This window comes from Macaca nemestrina, chromosome 7 (genome assembly GCF_043159975.1).
Source record: "Macaca nemestrina isolate mMacNem1 chromosome 7, mMacNem.hap1, whole genome shotgun sequence".
NCBI classification, from domain to species: Eukaryota; Metazoa; Chordata; class Mammalia; order Primates; family Cercopithecidae; genus Macaca; species Macaca nemestrina.
The window spans coordinates 13,822,237-13,846,143 of NC_092131.1; the positions used below are offsets into that span (position 1 = coordinate 13,822,237).

Below are 23,907 nucleotides of genomic sequence, written 5' to 3' on the forward strand. Positions count from 1 at the left end.
GGCATGAGTGTGTGAGGCTCCCCGTGCACCGCCCTTGATGGAATCTAAACCTCATGGCCTGGCATTTGGGGCCCCACGTGGTTCCCCAGCCCACCTTCTCAGACCGCTCCGGGGGTTCCGCCTGCTCCAGCCGAACTGCAAGTCCCTACTCCAGCATTTCTGTCGCTCTTCTGTAGTGCAGCCTCTTCCTTCTGAAATCCCACTCAAGCCCTACCTGAGGTGCCCTCTTTCCTCTGAAGGTCTATGAGATAAGAAACTCGAAACAGCGGCTCCCTCCTGGTTCTCCTTTTAAAATACACTACTCGCCGGGTACGGTGGCTCACACCTGTAATCCCAGCACTTTGGGAGGCCAAGGCGGGTGGATCACCTGAGGTCAGGAGTTCGAGACCAGCCTGTCCAACATGGTGAAACCCCGTCTCTACTAAAAATATAAAAATTAGCCAGGCATGGTGGCACACGCCTGTAATCCCAAATTGGGAGGCTGAGGCAGGAGAATCACTTGAACCCGGGAGGTGGAGGTTGCAGGGAACAGAGATTGCGCCACTACATTCTAGCCTGGGTCACAGAGCAAGACTCAGTCTCAAAAACAACAACAACAACAGAAAACAAACAAAAAACACCCCAAAATATAACCACACTACTCTTAAAACCTGGCCACAATCAGCCTTCCTTCTTCCATGTACCTTTCCTGTTTAGCTCCCTGGCCAAGCCTGACTCATCCCCTACCCGCTCCCGGCAGCACCTGGAGTCAAGCGGGCTCTCGGGGTTCTCAGCTGACAGTCAGCATCTTTTCTTTTCTAAAACTCCCTTTTGAAAGTCCATGTGCTGACTCACCACTGTTTACAGCTCAGCAGCTGCTCTTAACTTTCTGCCTTTACCTAGATAAATTAACAGCAGCTGACCTCTAGAGCCGAATTATTTTTGGGACTGTGGTGGTTGCTAGAATGATTTTACCCCAGTGGCACAATGAAAGCAAGCAAGTGCCTTCTGTGCAGACCTGGCTCTTCCAAACTTGACTTAGAATGTCAGACTGGGGTGGGGGGCTTAGACTTCCTCACCACCGCCCCCTTTTTTTTAAAGACAGGGTCTCGCTCTGTCACCCACACTGGAGTGCAGTGGCACAGTCATGGCTCACTGCAGCCTTGACCTCCCAGGCTCAAGTGATCCTTCCACCTCAGCCTCCTAAGTAGCTGGAACCACAGGTGTGTGCCACCATGCCTGGCTAATTGTTTAATTTTTTATAGACAGGATCTCCCTATGTTGCCCAAGCTGGTCTCGAACTCCAGGGCTCAAGTGATCCTCCTGCCTCTGCCTCCCAAGGTGCTTGGGATTCCAGGTGTGAGCCACCGTGTCCGGCACTCTCTCCCAATTTTACAGGTAGAAAAACCAGCCCAGAGAGGCGCCTTGCCTTGCCAAGGTCTCCCTGAGAGTACCATCCATTCCAGGTAGCTCAGACACCTGCAGGATAGGCAGAAGGTACCAACCTGGTACTCAACTTCTGGAAGCCAGTGATGAGATGCCCCTACACATTCAGAGCCCCCATTAGCTCTGCAGACTGCTGTGGGCAAGGTGAACTCCCATGCATCCCACGGCCCTGGTGGCTGTTTACAGTGTCCTGTGACTGGGACATTCCCAATAGCCAAGTGTTCGTCCAAAGCTCCTCAGTCTCAGGAACCCACCATGAAAGTGAAAGACGCAACCCCAGATCCCAGGTAGGGAGTCTTCAGCCCAGGGTCTTCCAGCCTGGCCACTGCCCCCAACTCAGGAACCTGCCCCTCTCTCCCCGATCCCACGCAGGCCTTACCTGGATACCTGCCAATCTCCCAGGATGGGGACCAGCACCCCCAACCCCAGCTGAGCCCAGGACCCTGCCCACCCCCTCAATGCCCCAAACTCTCTCCCACTGGCTTGGAGGTGTTGGTGGTGAGAAAAGGAGGCAGGCAGGTAAGAAGAGGTCGTGATGCTATGGGGCCTGCAAGGTGTAGGCCGGTCAGTACAGGCTGGAGCACTCTGAAGCATGGGGTCTGGGAAAGGGGGTCCTGGGGGTGGAAACCCAGCTCCTTGGACATTTCCTGAAGGGTTTGGGGTGTCTTCTGAGCCCCTGGTCCCTGAGGCTGTTCCAAGACCAGCACACTCTGGGTTCCGTGAGCAGTGCGATCAGTCTTACAGTCTCCATTTTGTCCAACATGAAGTCCTGGGAGGGAAAATAGATCTCTCACCTGACAGTGTTTTGGCCTCTGGACGCTACTTCCTAGGGACCAAAGCATCATCAAAGGCTGACCTACTTCTTTAACTCTCACAAGGGCCCTGCAAAAGACGTGGTATCAATGCCACTGGGCAAATGAGCAAACAGAGGCTCAGAGAAGTTAAGTGACTTGTCTGATGTGGCACAGCCAGGAGTGACAGAGCTGGATGACTAGGAGTCCAGATCCTGGTGTAATTTCCTGAATGTAGTTGCCTGCCTTTTCTCACTGCTCCTCCAAGAAGCCCACCCTGACTGCCCCCAGCCTCCCTCTCTGAAGGGCATTCATTTCTTAAGGACCAGATGAGCCTCCATCTCCTGTTGCCTAGCAGAATGCTGAGCACATTCAGGTGGCTCAATTCATGTTGGCTGAGTGACTGACAGACGTCAATCCAGAGGCCCAAACTGATTGTTGCTTGGGACCCTGTGACATCACCACATAATTTCTTCCTTTTTCTTGGGAAGAAGATGAAATTAAAACACTGTGACTATTTAGATAAATGTGTCCTTACTCAGAAATCTCATTTCTTTGCAATATGAATAAGTTACAAGCTGTATATAACTAGGGATGCCAATTACACAGACTTCAACTGAATGGTGCCCACTGAGTTGTGCCATACAGCGGCCTCGATACTGCCTGTGAGGTTCCTGGAGAAGACCTTCTTAACTGAGCCACAGGCTTGCTCACTGCTGACTGTTGCACTGGACACTAGGGAAGAGACCTGCCCCTCAGTGTCCCTGGGGAGCTAAGTGTCCTGTGTTTGGACATCTGCACTGAACCTGCCTCAAATGAGGTAAGCACGTTCTGACTTAGGATGAAGTCAATGCTAAAGGTGGCAGACAGGAGAGTATGGAAAGGATGGGTCTTTGATGATGCCACTGAGCCTAGGATCACACCATGCCTGAAACCCACCAGGCACCAAACTTCCACTCATGACACAAGATGTGCCCTGGTAGAGGAGCCAAATGACCTCAGAAAAGAACAAAGTGGGAAGGCTCACTCTTCTCAATTTTAACATTTACTACAAAGCCACAGTAATCAAGACAGTATGGTACTGGCATAAAAACAGTCATAGAGATGAATGGAATAGAATCGAGAATCCAGAAATAAACTTTCATATTACAGTCAACTGATTTTTGACAAGGGTACTGAGAAAATTCAAAGGGGAAAAATAGAACTTTTTAAACAAATGGTGTCAGGACAACTGAATATCCTCATGCAAAATAATGAAATTGGACGCCTACCTTACATTAAAAAATCAACTGAAAATGAATAACAGACCTAAACAGTAGAGCAAAAACTATAAACTTCTCACAAGAAACAGGTGTAAATCTTCATAACCCTGGATTAGGCAATGTCTTTTTAGATATGACACGTAAAGGACAAGTACATACACATACCCAAAGTAAAACTATTGGATTCTTGGCCGGATGCGGTGGCTCACACCTCTAATCTTAGCACTTTGGGAGGCCGAGGCGGGTGGATCGTTTGAGGTCAGGAGTTCAAGACCAGCCTGGCCAACATGGCCAGGTGTATTCTCTACCAAAAAATACAAAAATTAGTCACGTGGGGTGGCGGCGCATGCCTGTAGTCCCAGCTACTGGGGAGGCTGAGTCAGGAGAATCACTTGAACTCAGGAGGCGGAGGCTGCAGTGAGCCAAGATGGCGCCACTGCACTCCAGCCTGGGTGACAGACGGAGACCCTGTCTCAAACAAACAAACAAAAAAAACAAACAAATTGGATTCCATCAAAATTCAAAACTTCTGTGCTTCAAAGGACACCATCAAGATAGTAAAAAGATAACATGCAAGATAGGAAATATTTGCAATCACATATTTGATAAGGGACCTATATCCAGAACGCAAAAAGAATTCTTACAACTCAACTAAAAAAAGACAAATAGGCCGGGCACAGTGGCTCATGCCTGTAACCTCAGCACTTTGGGAGGCCGAGGCAGGTGGATCACTTGAGGTCAGGAGTTTGCGACCAGTTTGGCCAACGTGGTGAAACCCCATCTCTAATAAAAATACAAAACTTAGCTGGGTGTGGTGGTGCATGCCTGTAGTTCTAGCTACTCGGGAGGCTGAGGCAGGAGAATCGCTTGAACCCGGGAGGCAGAGGTTGCAGTGAGCCAAGATGCGCCGCTGCACTTCAGCCTGGGCAACAGAGTGAGACTCCGTCCCCCCCCAAAAAACAATCAAATTTTTTAATGGGCAAAGAATTTAAATAGATATTTCTCCAAAGGAGAGATACACATGGCCAATAAGTGCATGAAAAGATACTCAACATCATTAGTCATCAGAGAAGTGCAAATCAAAACCACAATGAGATGCCACTTCACACCCATTAGGAGGGCTAAATTAGAAAAGATTGACAATAGCAAATGTTGGCAAGGATGTGGAGAAATTGGAACCGTCGTACATTGATCATGGGGATGGTAAATGGTGCAGCCATTTTGGAAAAGAGTTTGGCAGTTCTTCAAATGCTAAACATAGAGTTAACAGATGACCCAGAAATTGCACTCCTAGGTATGTGCCAAAGAGAAGTGAAAACATATCTCTGCATAAAACTTTGTACACAAATGTTCATAGCAGCAATATTCATAATACCTAAGGAATGTAAACAACCCAGATGTCCATCAGCTGATGAATGGATAAACAAAAGTTCTATCCATACAAATAGGCCCATACCATGGAATATGCAGCCATAAAAATAAAGCACTGATTCGTGCTAGGGCATGGATGAACCTTGAAAACATTATGCTAAATGAAAGCAGTCAGATGCAGTGTATCTTTTTGGGAGTGATGAAATGTTCTGGAATTAGACAGGGGTAATGGCTGTGCAATTTTGACTATACTGAAGACACCAAAGTGCATAATTGTAAGGGATACATTTTATGGTATGTGAATTATATCTCAATAAAGTTATTATTTTAAAAAGACACGCTCTGTTGTCAAAGCCAATCTGATCACGTTTTCTGTTACTGCAGTAACAGTATCCTGACTGATGGGGGCGATGAGGAGAGAAGCCCAGTGGACTTACAGTGTGAAGTTTAAGATGAGGACCCTGTGCAAGAGGCTCCCTCAGTCACTGAAATGCCCGCTGCCAGCGTACTCATATATGTAAGAGTGTGATCATACCTGTTTGCATCTTTGTGCGTGCAAGTTGATGTTTGTGTGCTTGTTTGCAGGTTTGTCTGTGTGTGTCTCATGTGTGTTGGTGTGCAGAAAGCACATGTGGATGTTGATGGGTATATACTGTGTGTGTGTGTGTGTGATGTGTCAGAGTGGAGCTACATATAAAGACCAGGTGGGAAGTTCCTCTATGCACCCTCTACACTGACCCTTCACCTAGTGGGTGCTCAGGTTTGTTGGGAGACTAATAGAGACCTTAGGACCTTACTGCACCAGGCACCCATGTAGCTATGGAAAGAAGAGCTGATGGGGGGCTAAACACAAATGCAGCCTGAGCTACGGAGCAGGACTAGCTCAAGTTGGAGGCTTGCCTTGGGCCATCAGGAGCCCCGCGGCCATCTGTCTATCCTTACCTTAATCAGATTGAGCTTGGAGAAGAGATCCATGCTCTTGGGCATGCTGTGGGCAGAGGGGCAGCACTGCCGGGCCATGTTGGTGATGGTCATTTGCATGTAGCTGAGCAGCTGATCCTGCAAGAAAGAGAAGGAGGAGGCGGCTCAGGCTGTCTCCCAGCATCCCCTGCCCCTGCCCCAGCCCCAGCTCACTCCAGCCAGCAAAATGTCGTGGACAGAGCTGGGACGCCGGGAGTGTCCTTCTCATCATGGTCTGTATTCCTCTCCTGTGGGGCTTGGTTGAGTTCCTCCCCACCTCAAAGCCTCAGCATCCTCCCCTGCAAAGAGGGAGGTTGGACTAACTCCTTTCAGAAGGGTTTCCTGGCTGGAGGCATCAGGGTCCACACCTCGTTAGAATCTGAGGACTGGGAAGGGGCATGGAGTGGGGTCCTGGACTTCAGACCTCCAGGATCCTGGTCTGCTGCAGCAGCTTAGAGAGAAAGACCTCAAAGGGGCTCTGTAGACTGTGACCCCCCCAGCTCCCTCCCTAAGCCCCTTGCCTTGGAAGCCTCGTCTTCAAACTCAGAACCCCCAAGGCCCAGTCAGTCTGGACCTGAGCAGGCCTCACACTCACTCCATGACCTCATCCTGTGCAGAGAAGGTGTGCCCAGTGCAGCCCTGTGCCCAAGCCATGGTCCCAAGTGTCCTCCCGCAGTCCCTGAGGTCAGAAGAACATAGACTATTGCCTCCGTTTATGGTGAGGAACCGGGGTCCAGCGGTGACCAGACCACATTCCCAAGGCCAGCAAGGGGCAGTGCAAGAGCTGAATTCTGGAATCCCTGGAATTCATGGCCATGGACTTTGGCCATGACTTGTTCTTTCTGAGCCTCATTTTTCTCATTTGTAAAATGAGTGTGAGTAAAATTCACCAATATTCAAGAACACCTACTCCAGGTCAGACTCTGTGCTAAGCACTGCCTGGAATGATCAGAGACACACCAGGGTTGCTGAAGACAGTGCATAATAACCACTCACTTAAATGCCATTATTTTATTATTAACCACAAACATTATACAAGGACTAAGTGCTCAGCACAACACAAAGCCCTGGGACTGGGCCAGTGGATCCCGGCTCCGGTTCTTGGCAGAGCTCGGTCCTGAAGTATCTGTGGCCTCAGTTTTCCCATCTGTAAAGTAACATTTGACCCCTCTAAGAGAGGTCCTTCGAAAGTAAACTGCCACCAAGGAGAAGTAAGTGGTGCAGGTACATCTGTGTGTGTGTCTGTCTCTATGTATATCTCTGCGTATGTCTGTGTGTCTGTACATGTGTTTGTGTCTGTGTGTGTGTCTGACTGTGTCAGTGTTTCTGTGTGTCTGTGTGTGTCTGGCTGTGTCTGTCTCTGTGCATTTGTGTGTATGTGTCTGGCTGTGTGTGTTTGTCTATATGTCTGGTTGTGTCTGTGTCTCTGTGTGTGTCTGTGTGTGTGTGTGTCTGTGTGTGTGTGTCTCTGTGTCTGGCTCTGTGTGTGTGTCTGTGTTTGTGTGTGTCTGTGTGTGTGTCTGTGTGTCTGTGTGTCTGGCTCTGTGTGTGTGTGTCTGTGTTTGTGTGTGTCTGTGTGTGTGTCTGTGTGTGTATGTGTCTGTGTGTGTGTCTATGTGTCTGGCTCTGTGTGTGTGTGTCTGTGTGTGTGTGTCTGTGTGTGTGTGTGTCTGTGTGTGTGTCTGTGTGTGTGTGTGTGTGTGTTGGGAGTGATGACGGAGGCATCAGCTTCCCCCTCCCCACCCCTAGCCCCACCCCCAGGCTGAAAGACTGGACTCACACTATAGCTGCTGCTGGTGTGTGTGTTTGCGTCGAAGTCAATGTCCTTCTGGTAAGTGATGCTGTGCTCCAGCTTCCACCACTGCTCCTGCTTGCGGTGACACTTCTTCTGCAGCTGATATAGCCGGATCTTGAGGCTCTGACGCAGAGGGAATGGGTCATCTTGGTACAACAAACCCTCCAGGGCATGTGCCCCGGTCTGAGTCCCCAGGGTAGTATGTGCAATGACAGGATAGGAGGAAGGAACACTTCTGGGTGGCTGGGGCCATTCAAGGCACCAGAGATGCAGAAAAGGGCATGTCCAGGCTGATGGAGTTTACCCGAGCCCCAGTTCCTGATGATTTTATAAAGGGGAGTTCCCCTACACAAGTTATCTTGCCTGCCACCAGGTAAGACATGCCTTTGCTCCTCCTTCACCTTCCACTGTGATTGTCAGGCCACCCCAACAATGTGGAAGTGTGAATCCATTAAACCTCTTTTTCTTTATAATTTTTTTTTTTTTTGAGACAGAGTCTCACTCTTTTTGCCCAGGAGTGCAGTGGTGCAATCTTGGCTCACTGTGACCTCCGACTCCTGGGTTTAAGTGATTCTCCTGCTTCAACCTCCCAATTAGCTGCGGTTATAGGCACCCACCACCATGCCTGGCTAATTTTTGTATTTTTAGTAGAGATGGGGTTTCAGCATGTTGGCTGGGCTGATCTTGAACTGCTGACCTCAAGTGATCTGCCTGCCTTGGCCTCCCAAAGTGCTGAGATTACAGGCATGAGCCACTATGCCTGGCCCTCTTTTTCTTAAAAATTACCCAGTCTCAGGTGTTTCTTTATTAGCAGCATGAGAAGGAACTAACATATGCTCCCAGCCAGGCCCTGTGGGATAGGAATTTGAAAGATACAGAACAGGCTGGGTGTGGTGGCACACGCCTGTAATCCCAGCTACGCAGGAGGCAGTGGCAGGAGAAACGCTTGAGGCTGGGAGGCGGAGGCTGCAGTGAGCTGAGATCACGCCACTACACTCCAGCCTGGGTGACAGAGTGAGACTCTGTCTCCCAAAAAAAGGAAAGAAAGAAGGAAAGGAAGAGAGAAAGAGAGAAAGAAAGAGAAAAAAAGAAAGAAGGAAGGAAGGAAGGAAGGAAGGAAAAGAAAGAGAGAAAGAGAGAGAGAAAGAGAGAGAGAGAAAGAAAGAAAGAAAAAGAAAGAAAGAAAGAAAGAAAGAAAGAAAGAAAGAAAGAAAGAAAGAAAGAAAGAAAGAAAGAAAGAAAGAGAAAGAAAGAAAGAGAAAGAAAGAAAGAGACGCAGGACATACCTCCGTGGCCCCACTTCTCTGAGGCTTACTTTTCTCCGAAAATGGGAAGAATAGCATGGCTGGACTTGCCTTTCTCTAGTCCCAGCCTTTGGAATAGCAGCACCTACCTGGAGGTGCTCACGTGAGATTTAAGTGAGATAAAGCACGTAAAGTGCTTCACGCAGTGCCCAGCCCATCAATGAATTCTCCAAACAAATGGTACAAAGTGGTGCAGGCTTGCAACGCTGCCACTAGGGGGCAGATGCTCTCTCCAAACACCACGCAGTAGCCCTTTGCAGTGAACCAACCAGCCCGTCATCATTCCTCTGGGATCCCTAAGTCCCCGGTCCCCGTGGCTGCACGAATCTTCATGATGCCACGCCTTTGTTAGGGCAGGCTCTTCCACCTGGAGTGCCCATCCCTCCCAGCGGAAGTCCTAATTATTATGAGATAACCACAAAGGAAGGGGAGAGAAATGATGTCTCTGGCACTGACTTTGAGGCAGTTTGTGTTGGTGCCTCGCAAGGACCCTAGCAGCTAGAATGTGTTGCCCCCATTTGACAGACGCAGAAACTAAGGCTCAGAGAGGGTACAAACTAGTCATACAGCTAGTGGGTGGCTGAATTGGGAGCTGAGACCCAGTCCCTCTGCATCCAGGACACATGGCTTTTTTACCACGCAGAACAACTTTTAGGCACGAGCTGAGCCTCAGGCAGCAGAGCGGGGAGGAAGGGGATACAGAAGGCGGCTCAGGAGCGAGAGCCCCACCCAGGGCCCTCCAGCATTATGCCACGGCACCCTCCAGGTGCGCAGGAAAGGGGGCCCCACGCCCCCAGCTCCCTGGGTCACCGGGAATGGAACAGACTTCAGGCAGCTGTTACCGCCATGAGAGCCCTGTGACCCTCCTCTAGAGACTCCAGGCTCCGGTGGACGGCCTGGCTCATCTGGGAGAATGCCTCGAGGCGCTTCTGCGTGTCCTGGCTGGCTGTGAAGAGCTTCCCGTAGTGCTTCACCATGGCCTCCACCAGAGCCTCCTCCGGCTCCTCCCATCCCGTGCAGCCTATGGAGACAGCGCCATGGCAGGATGGGTGGGTGCCCCTGCAATGGGCCATGCCAACAAGGTGGCCAGGAATTCCGTCTGGGACCACAAAGTTGAGAGGTGCAGGACAGTCCATGCCAGGCTGACCCCAAGACAGTAGGATGGTCCCGCAGCTCTCCAGGCTTGCCTTCCATGCGCGCACCTCCACTCCCCCCCCCCCACCCCCCGCCCCACCACCTCCACTTCAAAGGAAGCCTCAACCTTGGAAAGTTCAGCCAGAGACTGAGACAGGAATTCTGGATCGAGACTACCGAGCGAGGCAGGAGACTGCCCTCAAGGAGACGTTGCTGCTTGGGGGAGCCTGAGAAGGGGATAGGAATTGTTCCTGTCCTGGGTGAGCAAGTACCAAGTCCTGATGGTTATGCATTTTGGATGAGTTAAACAGGCAAAACTGCTGAATTTGGAAGGTCCCAAACCACGAGCAGCACTGGGTGCTGGGTCTGCCGCAAGCCCCTCGCTTGACCTGCAGCCCTGACTCCTCCTTGGCTCACTACTCAGTATATATCCCCAGCCTCCCAGCCACATCTCCCAGCAGCCCAGAGCTCACCACCCCCAAACCCACCTGGCAGCCCTGTGGCTGCTGCCTACGTTTGTGTCCCTCCCTCTGCCTGCAGGGTCATTCTCCCTTGCTACACCCATTTGAGCCCCATGAAAGGTCACCTCCTCCGTGAAGCCTTCCCTGACCTCCAAGGCAGAGGTTTTGGAGTTTCCATAACCTCTCTCATTCTAGCACTTAGTACAGTGGCTATGAAGTCAGATGGACCAGAGTCTGAGCCCAGCACCACCACTTCCTGACTGGGCGACCCTGGGCAAGTTCATTACCCTCTCTGGGCCTGAGTAACACAGTACTGCAAAGCTCATAGGAGGGGTATAAAAAGATTTACTAAAAAGCTTAGCACAGGGCACATATTTAATACATGGTAATAATTATGTATTATTGATGGTGTTGAAATAATAATGATGACAATAAATATGTGTGACTCCCCTTCCCTTTTCTAATGAGTTTTCAGCACTCATAAAACAACACACGAAACCTCATCTCAGATGTCCTTATACTCTTAGTTAATAATAGCAAAACAAAAACACAAATCCAAAGACAAACAAAATAATAATAATAATGGCCAATGTTTACCAGGTACTAGCTATATGCGGGGCCCTGTGCTATGCTTATAAAGGATGACTTCATCTAGTCCACATAACTATTGCTCTTCCCATTGTACAGATAAGAAAATCAAGGCCTTGAGAACTTGCCAGAGGCCACACTGTTAACGACAGTGGAGCCAGGGTTGGGACCAAGGAGTCAGACTCGGCTGCCTGCACCCTTCCCCACCACTGTGGGGTTGGCCTTTGTGGGTTCCCATTCTGTAGATGGGCAGCTCGCAGCTCCATGAGGCCACGCACTGTGTGTCAGTCCTGCAGCCAGGAGGCGGCTGCGGAGAGAAAGAGCTTTCCGAGGAAGCTGCGTACATACCGTCGGGGATTTTCTCAAGGACCTTAATCAGATAGTCTTCAAAAAGCTTGTGCTTCTCCACTTCTCTCTTGAGCTTCTTCTGCCTGTAGAGCCAGATGCAAGAACATGGCCTGGAGGCTCCCAGGTCATAGGACCCCCTATGAACAAACCTGGGCTCACCCTCTGTGATCTCCTGCTTGGACCTGCCCTGGGCCGGCCACGTACCACTTTATCAGTTGGCCATAGACTTAGGAGTCTCTCCACCTTCATTTCATTGCTCAGCAAACTGAGCCACAAGCCGGTCAAATAAATGCCCACAGCAGCATCTCCTAGGCAGCGAAGAAGGTGCCTAGACTTGAAGGCCAAGTCTTTCTGGCCAGAGTCTACGATGCCTCCTCTGGAGGCTGTGCAGGTGCCTCCCATCTCGGGAGACAGGCCAGCACCTACTACTAGCTGGTGATGTTGGACCAAGTGCTTCACCTCTTTGTGCCTGGGTAGCCCATCTACAGCAGGGGTGATGTGAGCTGCTGACCAGGGTCATGCGTGGGGCGCCAAGTGTATTGGGAGCGTTCCATCAGAGGTGGGTTCCCCACCAATCCTGGAGGGGAGAGGGCCACTTGCTATTGCCTGGCCATACTTGACTCTTCGGGGAATCCCTAAGCAAGTCTCCAACAGGTCACCTGTTCTGGACCCAGCCAAGGTCAGCAGTCAAGCGCAGAGACCAGAGCAGGGCGTGGCCTGGCCAGCTGGCTGAGCTCCCAACCCATTCTCTGGCTATCCAACAGGGGCTGTGCTGGGGGTCTCTGAGTGGCCCAGGGCAAGCCACTCTGCCTCTGTGGGCCCCCCTTTCTCATCCATATGGTTCTGAAAAGTGCAGAACAATATCATCCTTCCCACAGATACCACATGGGGCCTTGTGAGCCATGACGGTGCTAAACCTTATTGGAATCAGGAAGCCCTCAAAATCTGTTGGAATGGTTGGCCCTTCATAAAACTTTGCAGAGACACGTCCTTTTGCATCTAATTCAGGTTTTTGTGTGTAGTCTGAAATTTCATCTCCCCAACCTCCCATCCTCATGGGGTGAGGACCCAGGGTCCCCGCTAAGAGTCAAGGCGGCAATCTTGTAGACTGGCCTTAGAGGGGCCGAGTGGACAGGTGCAGACGGATGGTTACCCACAGTCCTCCTTCCTGATGTAGAGGCCCAGCCAGCAGAGGGCCCAGGACTGGCCCAAGATCTGAGGCCAAAGGGCAATAGACACACCTCTTCTCTCTCCCATCACAGCTGTCGCCCAGCCCTGCCCCGTCCATTTGCTTCCAGACCACACTGCCCTCTTCATCCACCCCCTGTCCTGGCCTCCTCAGGGACATGTTTGCTCAGTCCAGCCACTTAGCCCAACAGGAAGGCATTGGGGCTGGGGCTGGGGCAGGGCTGGCACAATGCGTACTTAGCCTGGAGCTGGTAGAGTTCCTGCCACAGCCCTTGAAGATCCTCTTCCTTGTCACCAGGATTGCTTGGGCCAGCTCTCTGGCCTGTGTCCATGGCTGCCATCACCCCACTGCCACAAGCCACGCAGGAGGACAGGAGCCACGTGAGCCAGGCAGGATGAAGACAGACCAAAAAGGAACAGTCACAACTGCAGCTTCTTCTTCGGATCCTCGGAAGCCAGGGTTAGCATCCCCACCTCACAGAAAAGGAGACAGAGGTTCAGAGAGGGGCTATGACCAGTTCAAGGTCATCTGGCAGGACTGGATGAGGACCCAGGGCTCATTAAATCCCAAGTCCAAGGTCTTCGGGCTGCATCCCCAGCTCTGGAGAGGTTGAGGGTGCCATTCTGTAGGGGCCTTGTTTCCCTTGCAGCCCTATAACTGGTACAGCCCCATCACCCCCAAGTCTTCAGTTCCTGGCCACCAAGATGCCTGGGAACTTTCAATAAGTGCTGGCTTCCAACAAATTCTGGAAGGAGTCATAGGGTCAGAGCCTGAGCTGGTTCAGAAAACAGCCTGCTTAGGGAGGAGGCAGCTTCATTATCATCTCTGCCCACCCACCCCCATCCACGCATTTATTCACTTAACCAACATTACATGCTCTGAGCTCGTACAGTGCTTGCAGAACTACAGTGGAGACTAAGCAGAGATGCTTCGAACAAGCTCATGGTCAAGCTGGAAAGATGGTCTAGTTACAAGTAGCTTCAACACAGCCTTGCAAACAGTTCCTGGGCCACTCGCCCAAGGCTGGTACGAAAGCATGACCCTCATTGGTCAACTGCTGAACCAGCCCAGTGCGTTGAGGAGAGAAGGTGAGGGGCTACAAAGTCAACCTTTCTAGGCCTAAGCATCAAACACAGGTAGACAGGCACTATAGGAGGAAGGGGCCTAGCTGACTCACCTACAGCTCCAGGAGCACAAAGCCACAGCCAGGCTGTGACATCACAATGCTGGCTTCTGTCCTCATGATGTGTCCATTGCAGGTTCCACCTGTGGAGGGCCAGATTCTCCATGGTCCTAAAACCTCCCACCCCCACCGCCCAGTCCCGTTCCCAAGAAGATGGGGAGGAAGGGCATTGGCAAACCCATGGGAAACTTGGGCTATTTTTGTCCTTTCTATCCAGGCTGGTCTGCTTTATGGGCTGCCCAATTCCCATTGGCCTGTCCTGGGACTCTCCCTCGACCCCATCCCACCTGAGTTTGGTGGCTGCAGCTCAGGCATTTCCCCATCAGCCACCCAAGGCTCAGCCCCCCAAGGCTCAGCCCCACCCATGGCTCAGGACCAGGGCTGGCTCCGTGCAGGGGGTGGGAGCAAGCTGAAGGACCCACGTCTGGGAACTGCCCCTGCCTATGGCTTGGCCCTGAACCTCCTGTTGGAGCTACTGGACCTGTGCCACCAGGGACGGTGGGGTGGAGAGGGCTGGGCCTCATGCCCACCCTGACATCCCACCCCCACCACACTCACCACCATGCTGGCTGGCCTGGCCTTCCCTCTCAAAGGCTTCCATTGGCTCAGAGCTGGGTCACCTCAGATGACTCCTGGGAAGTCACAGCTCAGTGTGGGCTCCACTTGGGAGGAACGCTGTGGGTAGGAAAGGTCCCCAGAGAGGGTGAAGGAGGTAGGAGATAGGGCAGGGCCTGAGCTGGAGAAGGGGCCAGGAATGAGGGAGGGGCTGGGGTCCATTCGGGGGCAGAGCAAGGGCTGGGGTTTCAGGTCTGTGGCTGGAGTTGGGGCAAGGCTGGAGCAAGATCTGGATCAAAGGCTGGGGCTGGGGCCAGGGTCGGGGCTGGGCTGGGGGCAGGAGCAGGGATTTGGACTCATCCCCTTCACGACCCCTCACCAGCAGGCAGTGAGATCAGCCCCTGCCAGCTCAGGAGTCCCTGACAGGTGCCCGGGGCTACCTCCCCATGGTCCTAGAGCCCCTTGCTTATATGCTGAGCACCGACTGAGAATGAAGGTGAAGGGTCCTGGCTCTGGCCTTGGGTTCAGACTCAGAAGGGAGGTGGATGCAGGTGTGGGCGGCATGGATGCAGAGGGAGAGGAGCTCAGGGGCTGGGGTTGCCCAGAGAAGGAGTCGGCCCAGTTCGAGGAGGAGTGGGGGAGTCCCCCAGAATCGGCAGTGTCCGAGGTGTTTCACGAGGATAAGAATGAGAGGAGAAGGTGGGAAGGGCATTCTGGCAGAAGGAATGGCAGGGACAAAGGTTCGGAGGCACAGAATAGCTTACACAGCCTGTGCGAACCGTAGGCAGAGCCTTCAAAGCAGAAGGGGGCTATCAGGGTGGGAGTGGTTTGGACCGTGGCTGGTGAAGGTGTTGGCAGGAGCCAAAGGGTATCAGCCAGCAGCAGAGACTGCCCGGGTTACTCTGGGCAAGGAGGGATGCACAGGAGGCTGTAGGCAGGCACAGAATCGGAAGAAATGCTGAAAATCCAGCTGCAAATCCAGAGAGGACAGCGGCCCAGGGCAGCCCTGGAGATCCACGCAGCAGGAACTCAGGGAGGCGCTCCCAGAATGAATCCTTCCCAACCCCTTTTCATCATCTCCTCCGTTCTCAAGAATCAAGAGAGGGTGCCCAATTGGCTGAGCCTGGGCCATGTGCCCACCCCTTGGCTTGACTGACACTCATATCCTAAGAGCCTGCCGTGGGGCCCAGAAGTTTCCCAGTGCAAACCCTGGCGCTGTTCCCAGGGAATCAGGACAGCTGAGCAACAGAACCCACAGGTGCTCCTCCGTGGAGGCTCAGGGACAACTGGGCTGCATCCCCAGCTCTGGAGAGGTTGAGGGTACCGCTCTGTAGGGGCCTTGTTTTGCTTGCAGCCCTATAACTGGTACAGCCCCATCACCCCCAAGTCTTCAGTTCCCGCCACCAAGATGCCTGGGAACTTTCAACAAGTGCTGGCTTCTAACAAATTCTGGAAAGAGTCACAGGGTCAGAGCCGGAGCTGGTTCAGAAAGCAGCCTGCTTAAGGAGGAGGCAGCTTCATCACCATCTCTGCCCACTCAGAAATGTTCAGAGCATTTCTGAGCATGCTCTCTGGCTCAGAGTAGGGGTGAGGCCGGCTGCGTGGCAGCGGGAGTGACTCATGTTTGTGTGGCACAGGTCTAAGCACTTCCATGCAGGGGTTCATTCATCTTCATGACACACTGAGGTCAAAGCTATTATTTCACAGAGGGCAACACTGAGGCCCAGAGAGGCTAAGTAACTTGCCCAAAATCTCACTGTTAGAAAATAGTTCCGATATTAATCCAGAAAGTCAAGATCCAGAACCATCTGGGAGGTTGAGTTGTTAGGACCTTGAAGCTGATTGATAGGGGATCCTACAGCAGGAGGCTGTTCTTGGGAAAGACTCCATTAGCACCTCTGGGTATGGGACCTTCACTGGGGACAGGCAGACCACTGACCCTCCTCTGGCCAGAAGCAGATGCTGGAGAAGGCGTGCCAGACCCTCGTCCCTTCCCACGCTCAAACATTCCAGGACTTTACTTCCCAGAAGTTAAAGTCTGTAAACCACTTGACCCCATACAGCCATAGGTGGGGGAGGGAAGGTAGGTTTGGAGTGGGGATGGTGGCACTATTTGCTTTTCAGTGACAATTGCATTTTTGGCCTGAAGTGTCCCATAGGTGCTGAGAGAGCACAATAGACAAGGCTGGCAGAGGCTGCGGCTCCTTGGGAGACGTTTCTCCCGCTCAGGCCCCTAGAGAGTGACTGTCACAAGCACCAGGAATTGAGTCCTGTCACGGATTCACCACTGCCTGACTCTTTACTGGGAGTCTCTCGTTTCGTTCTCGGAACAGTCCTCTAGGGTGGTGGTAGCACTGCTCCGTTTTGCAGACGAGAAAACTGAGTCTATGAGGCGAAGTAACTTGCCCAAGGGTACACAGTTAACACAAGGTAACAGGGCTGGCTACACAGTTTGTGGGGCTCAGTACAAAATGAAAACGCTGGGCTTCTTGCTCAAAAATTATTAAGAATTTCAAGATGCAATAGCAGAAGATAAAGCCAAATGTGGACTCTTGTGAGTACAGATCCTGCATAACTGCATACGCCCCTCACTGGGATTTGGACCCAGGTCCAGGGTTTCTAGACCTAATTACTCTCCATTCTGCTCCTTAAAACCCACCAGCCTGCCTCAGACACCTCTTCACCACCCTGGTTCTTCCTCTTCTTCCTTGCCCTTCCCCAGCCTCACCCAACCAGCAGACCCCACCCTTCCCTAATTAGGGGAAGACTCAAGCACTTACATGGAGGTGAAAGGAACTTAAGAAAAGGAATGATCAAGGCAGAGAGACAGGAGCTGCCATGGTTACACAGCGGTGAGGGCACAGGTCTCCCAACTCCCAGACTAGCCTCTACCCAGGGCCTTGGGCAAGAGAAATCCAAGGCAAGTCTGTCTGTTACAGACAGCTGGGAATCTTGGGAGCTGGGAACCTGCTTCAAGGACAAAACTGCAATTAAATGGCAATAGAACCCCTTTTCTTTTCTTTTCTTTTTTTTTTTTTTTTGAGACGGAGTCTCGCTCTGTCACCCAGGCTGGAGTGCAGTGGCCGGATCTCAGCTCACTGCAAGCTCCACCTCCCGGGTTTATGCCATTCTCCTGCCTCAGCCTCCTGAGTAGCTGGGACTACAGGCGCCCGCCACCACACCCAGCTAGTTTTTTGTATTTTTTTGTAGAGATGGGGTTTCTCCGTGTTAGCCAGGATGGTCTCCATCTCCTGACCTCGTGATCTGCCCGTCTCGGCCCCTCAAAGTGCTGGGATTACAGGCTTGAGCCACCGCGCCCGGCCAGAACCCCTTTTCAAAAACCTTAACAAGGACTCCTGGGGCTGGAATCTGCCACCAGGCTTGGGTCACCAGGCACAGCAGAAGGAAGGGCCTGATCAGGCCTTCTGCAGAATTCATCCCATCTGGTCTACAACCCCAAATGCCCCCAGACAGGGCCAAGGCCAGCCCTTCCTCAGCCATTGACGCTCAGGATGCAGAGTGGGGCTGTGGGTTGAGGCAGGGCTACCAGCTGTGTGGCCTCAGGAAAAGCACTGACCTCTCTGAGCTTCAGTTTCCTGAAAGGTAAAGTATGGGTAATAGCACCTAGGGATTAAATGAGATAATCCATGTAGAACACTTAGCATCTTCTCGTTTTTATGAAATTAACCCAAGTGTGCATAGGAGGAAGTCTAGAAAGATATAAATGAACATTTTATGTCTTAGGGGCAGGGAAAAGGGGCAACTTTTAAACTAGCACAACTCTTTAAGAGAGTGTCTGTTCTGACCCTTTAGGAAAGCAAGCAGCCCAGAGCTGACCCGTCGTAGGGATTCGATGGACGTTAGTTTTGTTTCCTGCGCATCTCTTCTCTTTCCGTCCAGAGGATCACAATGGCCTGATCTCCTAACACAAGAGCACAGGAGCTTCGACAGAGGTTGCTGGGGTTGGCTGGCAAAGGTGGCTCTGGTGGGAAGGGGTGAGAGGGTGCAAGGAAGACAAACTTGGCCTGTTGATTAGGCCAGAATTTTACTAAGAGCTGGCACGACATAACTCCTCCCCCATTGAGACAGAATCTCAGCAGTCTACCTCTGTCCCCTCCTTCCATTTCTGGCACAAGAGGTAAACCCAGGGCATCCTGGGCCCAGGAAGCTGTGCTGGGGCCCCGCCTCCTCTGAGGCCCCCAGCCTGGCCCAGCACCCACTTCCCTGTGCCCCTAACCTCATCTTTGCTCTGCACCAGGAAAAGCTCCAGGTCCCAGAGCTGGGGAATCACCCAAGCAGGTCCTAGGACACTGCGAGGCTGTCTCCAGCTCAGTACTCCCAAGACAGGGCCTTCCCGTGGGAGAGGACGGAGGCTCTGGTCATGGTCCCAGGGGCCACAGTGGAGATCTGGGCCTTCCGGTGTCTATGATACTGACATCCTGCCACCCCTCACCTCCATAGAGTAGCTCTTAGGAGACGCCCTCCCAAGAGGCAGTGTGGGAAGGGGCTGCTCTGACCAGAGGGAGCCAGGGCTGAGGGGCAATCATCAGCTGTTTTCTCTCGTCCCAGAACCGCCACCTTCCTAGGAAGAATCACTGAGGTGTGACCACAGAATGAGTTTACGGACCCTGCAGGCCTGGGTTCAAGTCATGCCCCTCCATGCCACCTTGTCACCTCCTGCTATGAACCTCTTGGTTGAGGTTGGCCCGGCAAGGCTGTTAACTCTGCCTCCAAAATCTTTGGAATCTCCTCACTTCTCTTCACTGGCCCACTCTTGTTCCACCTGGAGCAAGCACTGGCTTTCCCTGCTGTTCTCTCTGCTCCTGTCCCCTGCAGGCTACTCTCCACCTGGCAGCCAGAGAGAGCTCGTCTTAAAGCAAAAACCAGATCTCCCCCATTTCCCTGCCAAAACCAGTGATGTTCAGGTCAACAGTGAGTGGGAGAAAAGCCAAGATTTATGGCATCCATCAATTTCTGTAGTGTCAATCCTCCCGCCATGGCCGATTTCAAGCTACTAATAATTTAACAACCGGTTTGCAAAATGCCTGAAGACTTAACAGTGGCTCTTATGAGCTGGTCTGAGCTGGCTGCAGCACACCACCACTTTAAAAAGTGACAGATGAAGTTCACGTCCTGGCTGACGAGGCTCCAAATGCTCTGGCTCCCCCTTGCCCATTCTTCTCCCAGTGGCTTTTCTGTTCTTCCTGGCCGAGGGCCGTTGCACCTGTGCTTCCCTCGGCCTGGAGCACAAGTCTCTAAACTCTTTATAGTACTCTCTCCCTCTGGTCTTCCAGATCCCAGCTCAGAACCCACCTCCTCAGAGTGGCCTTCCCTGACCATCTCAGGTCCCCCGACCCACCTTACTCCGGGTGACCTCACCCCTGTGTGGCTCTATTTTAGCACTCCTTACTGTGGATTTTCTCCCTCCTCACTGGAATGTGATCTCCATGAGGTCAAGGACTGGGACCAAATTGTCCCTGCTTGAGTATCAGTGTCTAGAAGGATAGTACTGGACACACAGCAGGCGCTCAATAGATGTATGCATAGAAACAGAGCTTTGGAGATGCACGGCTTTGGGTTTGAGTCACAACTCTCCCACCAACCACCTATGTAACTGTCATGAATCACTCAATCTCTTTGAGCCTCTGTTTCCTCATCTGTAAGTGGGGGACAACAACAGTGCCTGTGTGATGGAGCTGTGAGGGCCTGATGATGACACAGGTAAGGCACTCAGCACAGTGTCTGTCCTACCAGGACCTCAGTCAATGAGAACGGCCTCTTCACTTCCTATATTCAGTGATGGGCAGCTCATCCCCTCCCAAGGGAGCCTCCTCATCCACCTCTGGGTCACTGTGACCACTAGAACATCTGCCCTTTCTTGTGTTGAATGCAAATAAGTCTCTTCCAGTGTCCCCTGCCTCAGTCCTAGTTTAACAACTTCCCACACGGCAAGTGTCTTGCTAGTAAAACCACTTTCTTAATGTTGGCATGAAGGTTGATGGAATCGTGCTTCAGGATGAAAGGAACACTAAGGGCAGGTCAGGCATCCCTTGGCAGCTCTCATCAGTCATGAGCTATCTGGCCTTGGGCAAGTGCCTCACCCTCACCCAGCCTCAGTTTCTTCCTCCATGAAATGAGATTAGCAATAGTACCTACCTCCTTGGGCTGCTGTGGAGATGAAATTAGCTGGTGTACATAAAGCACTCAGCATCTAGCTCAAAGAAAGTGCTCAAAAGACGTCACTATTGTCACTATTACCACGCCTGGTGCAGGCCCACAGCCAGATCTAGTGTCTGTGGCCTTTTTCTGCCCCAAAGGCCAGGCCTCTCCTGAATGTTCTCCAGCCAAGCTGGAGAAAGAGCCAGTTCTGGCTCACCCACCTCAATCTGCACCCCGATCTGTCAGAGCTGCCCCCTCACAGTCCACAAGAGGGTGACTCGGAGCTTCCAAAATCTCCCATGGGACTACCTGACCCTGGGCAGTCATTCTATCTACTGGGCTTGGAAGGAGATGCCCCCAGCTCCTGGAAAATAAGCTGGCCTGGAGTGGGAACTAAGAGTGGCTCAGTCCACTCCGTGCTGGGGTGGCTTCTGCCAGCTCCCTGGGTGGCCTAGACCAGCCCTCTTTCTTATCTTTTTTTGATGGATTCCTGATGTTCTTAAAAATGCTGACAGTGGCCGGGCGCGGTGGCTCAAGCCTGTAATCCCAGCACTTTGGGAGGCCGAGATGGGTGGATCACGAGGTCAAGAGATCGAGACCATCCTGGCTAACACGGTGAAACCCCGTCTCTACTAAAATTTTTAGTAGAGACGGGGTTTCACCGTGTTAGCCAGCGATGGTCGCGGTCTCCTGACCTCGTAGTCCCACCCATCTCGAGGCCTCCCAAGTGATGGGATTACCCAGAGCCTTGAGCCACGCGCCCGGCCACTGCTCAGCATTTTAAGAACATCAGGAATCCATCAAAAAAAAGAAAAGAAAAAAAAATGCTGATGGTGGTAGGAGAACACGGCTGAGGAGATCACGTAGGAGCTGAAGTGAGGAAGGAGGAGGACCAGGAGAGTGGTATTCCGAAAGCCGAGAAGGAAACAGACCGGAGAGTGTCCAGGAAAGAAACAGATCTAAGATGCCACCAGGATTCCCCTGAGTCCCTGGGGCTGTGAATGTGGTGAACAGTCACATCTATGATCATGTCACCTTTCATGGCAATGGGGATTTTGTAGATGTTGTTTACCAATCAATTGACTTTGAACTAGGAAGATTGCCTATGGGTCTAACTGATTACACAAGCCCTTTAAAAGCAGAGTATTTTCTCTGTGGCTGGTAGAAGAGGAAGTCAGAGATTGGGTGGGTGGGAGGGATTCAATGGGAACAGAGAACAGAGGTTCTCATTGCTGAGATGGCAGGGGTCATAGGGCAAAGACCGGAGAAGCCACTAGGAGCTAAGAACAGGTCCCCACCAGCAGTCAGAAAGGAAACAGGGACCTCAGGCCCATTCCCATTCCCTCCTCCTATCCCATCTCCCACCCCCTCTCCCATCCCCTATCCCACCCCCTCTCCTATCCCCTCCTCCTAACCCCTCTCCCATCTCCTCCTCCCATCCCCTCCTCCCATCCTCTCCTCCCATCTCCTCCTCCCATCTACTCTCCTCATCCCCTCCTCCCATCCCCTCCTCCCTTTCCCTCCTTCCATCCTTTCCTCCAACCCTCTCCTCCTATCCCCTCTTCCCATTCCCTCCTCCCATCCCCTCCTTCCATCCTCTCCTCCCATCTCCTCCTCCCATCTACTCTTCTCATCCCCTTCTCCCATCCCCTCCTCCCTTTCCCTCCTCCCATCCCTTCCTCCCATCCTCTCCTCCCATCTCCTCCTCCCAACTACTCTTCTCATCCCCTCCTCCCATCCCCTCCTCCCTTTCCCTCCTCTCCTGTCGGGCCCCACCCCTCCTCTCACTCCTCCTTCCAGATGCCCCCACCCCCCTACTGTTTCTGCCTGGCCCCTCCCCTCCCCCACTCCCTCCTTTCCACCTCCCTCCCACTCTGTCCTCCCTGAGGCTGTACCTCCTGTGGGTAGGAAGTGTATATTGCAGGAGCTGACACTGCTTCTGGCACTTAGCAGGGTTCGTGGCATTTAATTTGTGCCTTGAAGATAAAAATAATAATAGTTCCACTTATTGGGCACTCGCCTCCTGCAGCCCCTGTCACGGACTTGCTGGAGTGTTACCTCTTTGAAGCCTCACTGCTGCCTGTGAGGAAGCTGCTGCTGTCCTGACTCCTGCATCACAGGTGAGGACCTGGGGCTGCCCGCATCACAGGTGGAGGGAAGAGGGAGGGAGCCAGGCTGCTGGACCAGCGCCCACACCAACCCCACGCCAGCCGCTCCCAGGGCCCACACGGCCCAAGGGAAAGGGCATTCCAAGCCCAAAAGGGTTCAACAGGCCAGCCACGGATGGACAGACGGTGGGGCAGAGGGAGAGCCATGAGGAAGAGGAGGCTGTGCAAGTCGTCTGGGGCTGACCACAGAGGCCACAGAGGCCCTACCAAGATCTGGCAAAATGCAGTCACCTGTAGCCTGCTTTCATTCTCTCCAGGCCAGCCTTTCCCAAAACGCGATGCAGCAGCCCTCGGGTTGAACAGAAAACAGACCTCTGGGCACTGCAGCCTGGAGATCATCTGAAGGCCTCTGCAGTCCTTTCCTGGGACATGTGGCACAGCAGACATTTGATCCCACTGGGCCAGGCAATGCTGTTAAATATAAAGCCAGAGCCCCTGAGGGCAGGGCAAAGACAGAGAGGCCAGCTGGACCGCCAGGAGGGCTATGGGCAGGCCATGCACCAGCATCCAGTCAGCACTCGTCCCAGGAGCCCGGGGCTGGCAAGTGCCCTGTGGGCTGCAGGGCACCCTTGGGGCACAGCCCTGGCTGTTGATGTGACTGCCCAGGTCACACGCTCTTCAGGAGCCAGGCCAAGAGCTATGACAGTGCAGTTTGGAGGGGATGTGGCCGGCTTCAGTGGCACCAGGAAAGGTAGGAAGTAAGGGAGAAAGGGCAAGGAAAGAGAAAAAAAATCTGGACCCTGCATTAACGGACTGAACCTAGAAACATGTTTTGAAGTCTCTGTGCTTCCATCTCCTTAGCTGTGAAGTGGAGATGGCCACTTTGGACCATGAGAAATATCAATATCAAATGCCCTTTCTTTTCATGCCCTCACCTTCTTCACCCAGTGTCAGCTCATACCAGGGGGCCCTGAGCTTCCTGGAAGGTCACCTTACCGGGTGTGTACAAGACCATGCGTGTGCACGAGTGTGTATGAGAGTACCTGTGTGCACAAAGATTGGCAGCAAACATGTATGTTAATTGAATTCTTTTTTTTTTTTTTGAGACAGGGTCTCGCTCTGTTGCCCAGGCTGGAGTGCAGTGGCACAATTTCAGCTCACTGCAACCTCCACCTCCTGAGCTCAAGTGATCCTCCCACCTCAGCCTCCTGAGTAGCTGGGACTACAGGTACACGCCACCATGCCTAGCTAATTTTTGTATTTTTTGTAGAGAT

The 23,907-nt window shown here is 52.4% G+C and overlaps 1 protein-coding gene across 7 annotated transcripts; it reads right to left on the reverse strand.

Annotated features, from left to right (window-relative positions):
- Positions 1-1,943: 1,943 nt before the first annotated feature.
- Positions 1,944-23,101, reverse strand: LOC105467512 (coiled-coil domain containing 197). 7 transcript variants are annotated; one of them, XR_011625597.1, is made up of 10 exons: positions 22,925-23,101; positions 14,370-14,486; positions 13,806-13,894; positions 12,865-13,101; positions 11,440-11,522; positions 9,751-9,929; positions 7,590-7,727; positions 5,792-5,908; positions 3,644-3,782; positions 2,057-2,194 (listed from the first exon to the last, which is right to left on the reverse strand). XR_011625597.1 is itself a non-coding variant. In XM_011717139.3 (9 exons), the coding sequence occupies exons 4-9, from the start codon at positions 12,966-12,968 to the stop codon at positions 1,991-1,993; spliced, it is 825 nt and encodes a 274-aa protein (XP_011715441.3). In that variant the 5' UTR covers positions 12,969-13,101; positions 13,806-13,894; positions 14,370-14,486; positions 22,925-23,101; the 3' UTR covers positions 1,944-1,990. The 7 variants fall into 7 exon arrangements, 6 of the variants coding, with proteins under 6 accessions (XP_011715441.3, XP_070955762.1, XP_070955763.1 ...); XM_011717139.3 differs by lacking the exon at positions 3,644-3,782 and having other exon boundaries at positions 1,944-2,194; XM_071099661.1 differs by lacking the exons at positions 3,644-3,782; positions 22,925-23,101 and adding an exon at positions 22,584-22,658 and having other exon boundaries at positions 1,944-2,194.
- Between the last annotated feature and the right edge of the window lie 806 nt (positions 23,102-23,907).

Coding starts and splice junctions, on each gene's coding strand:
- LOC105467512 (XM_011717139.3), bottom strand. CDS start 12,968: ATGGCAGCCATGGACACAGGCCAGAGAGCTGGCCCAAGCAATCCTGGT. Junction 11,523..12,864: donor CTCTACCAGCTCCAGGCTAA/GTACGCATTGTG, acceptor CTGGCTCTACAG/GCAGAAGAAGCTCAAGAGAG. Junction 5,909..7,589: donor ACACCAGCAGCAGCTATAGT/GTGAGTCCAGTC, acceptor TCTTTCTTGCAG/GATCAGCTGCTCAGCTACAT.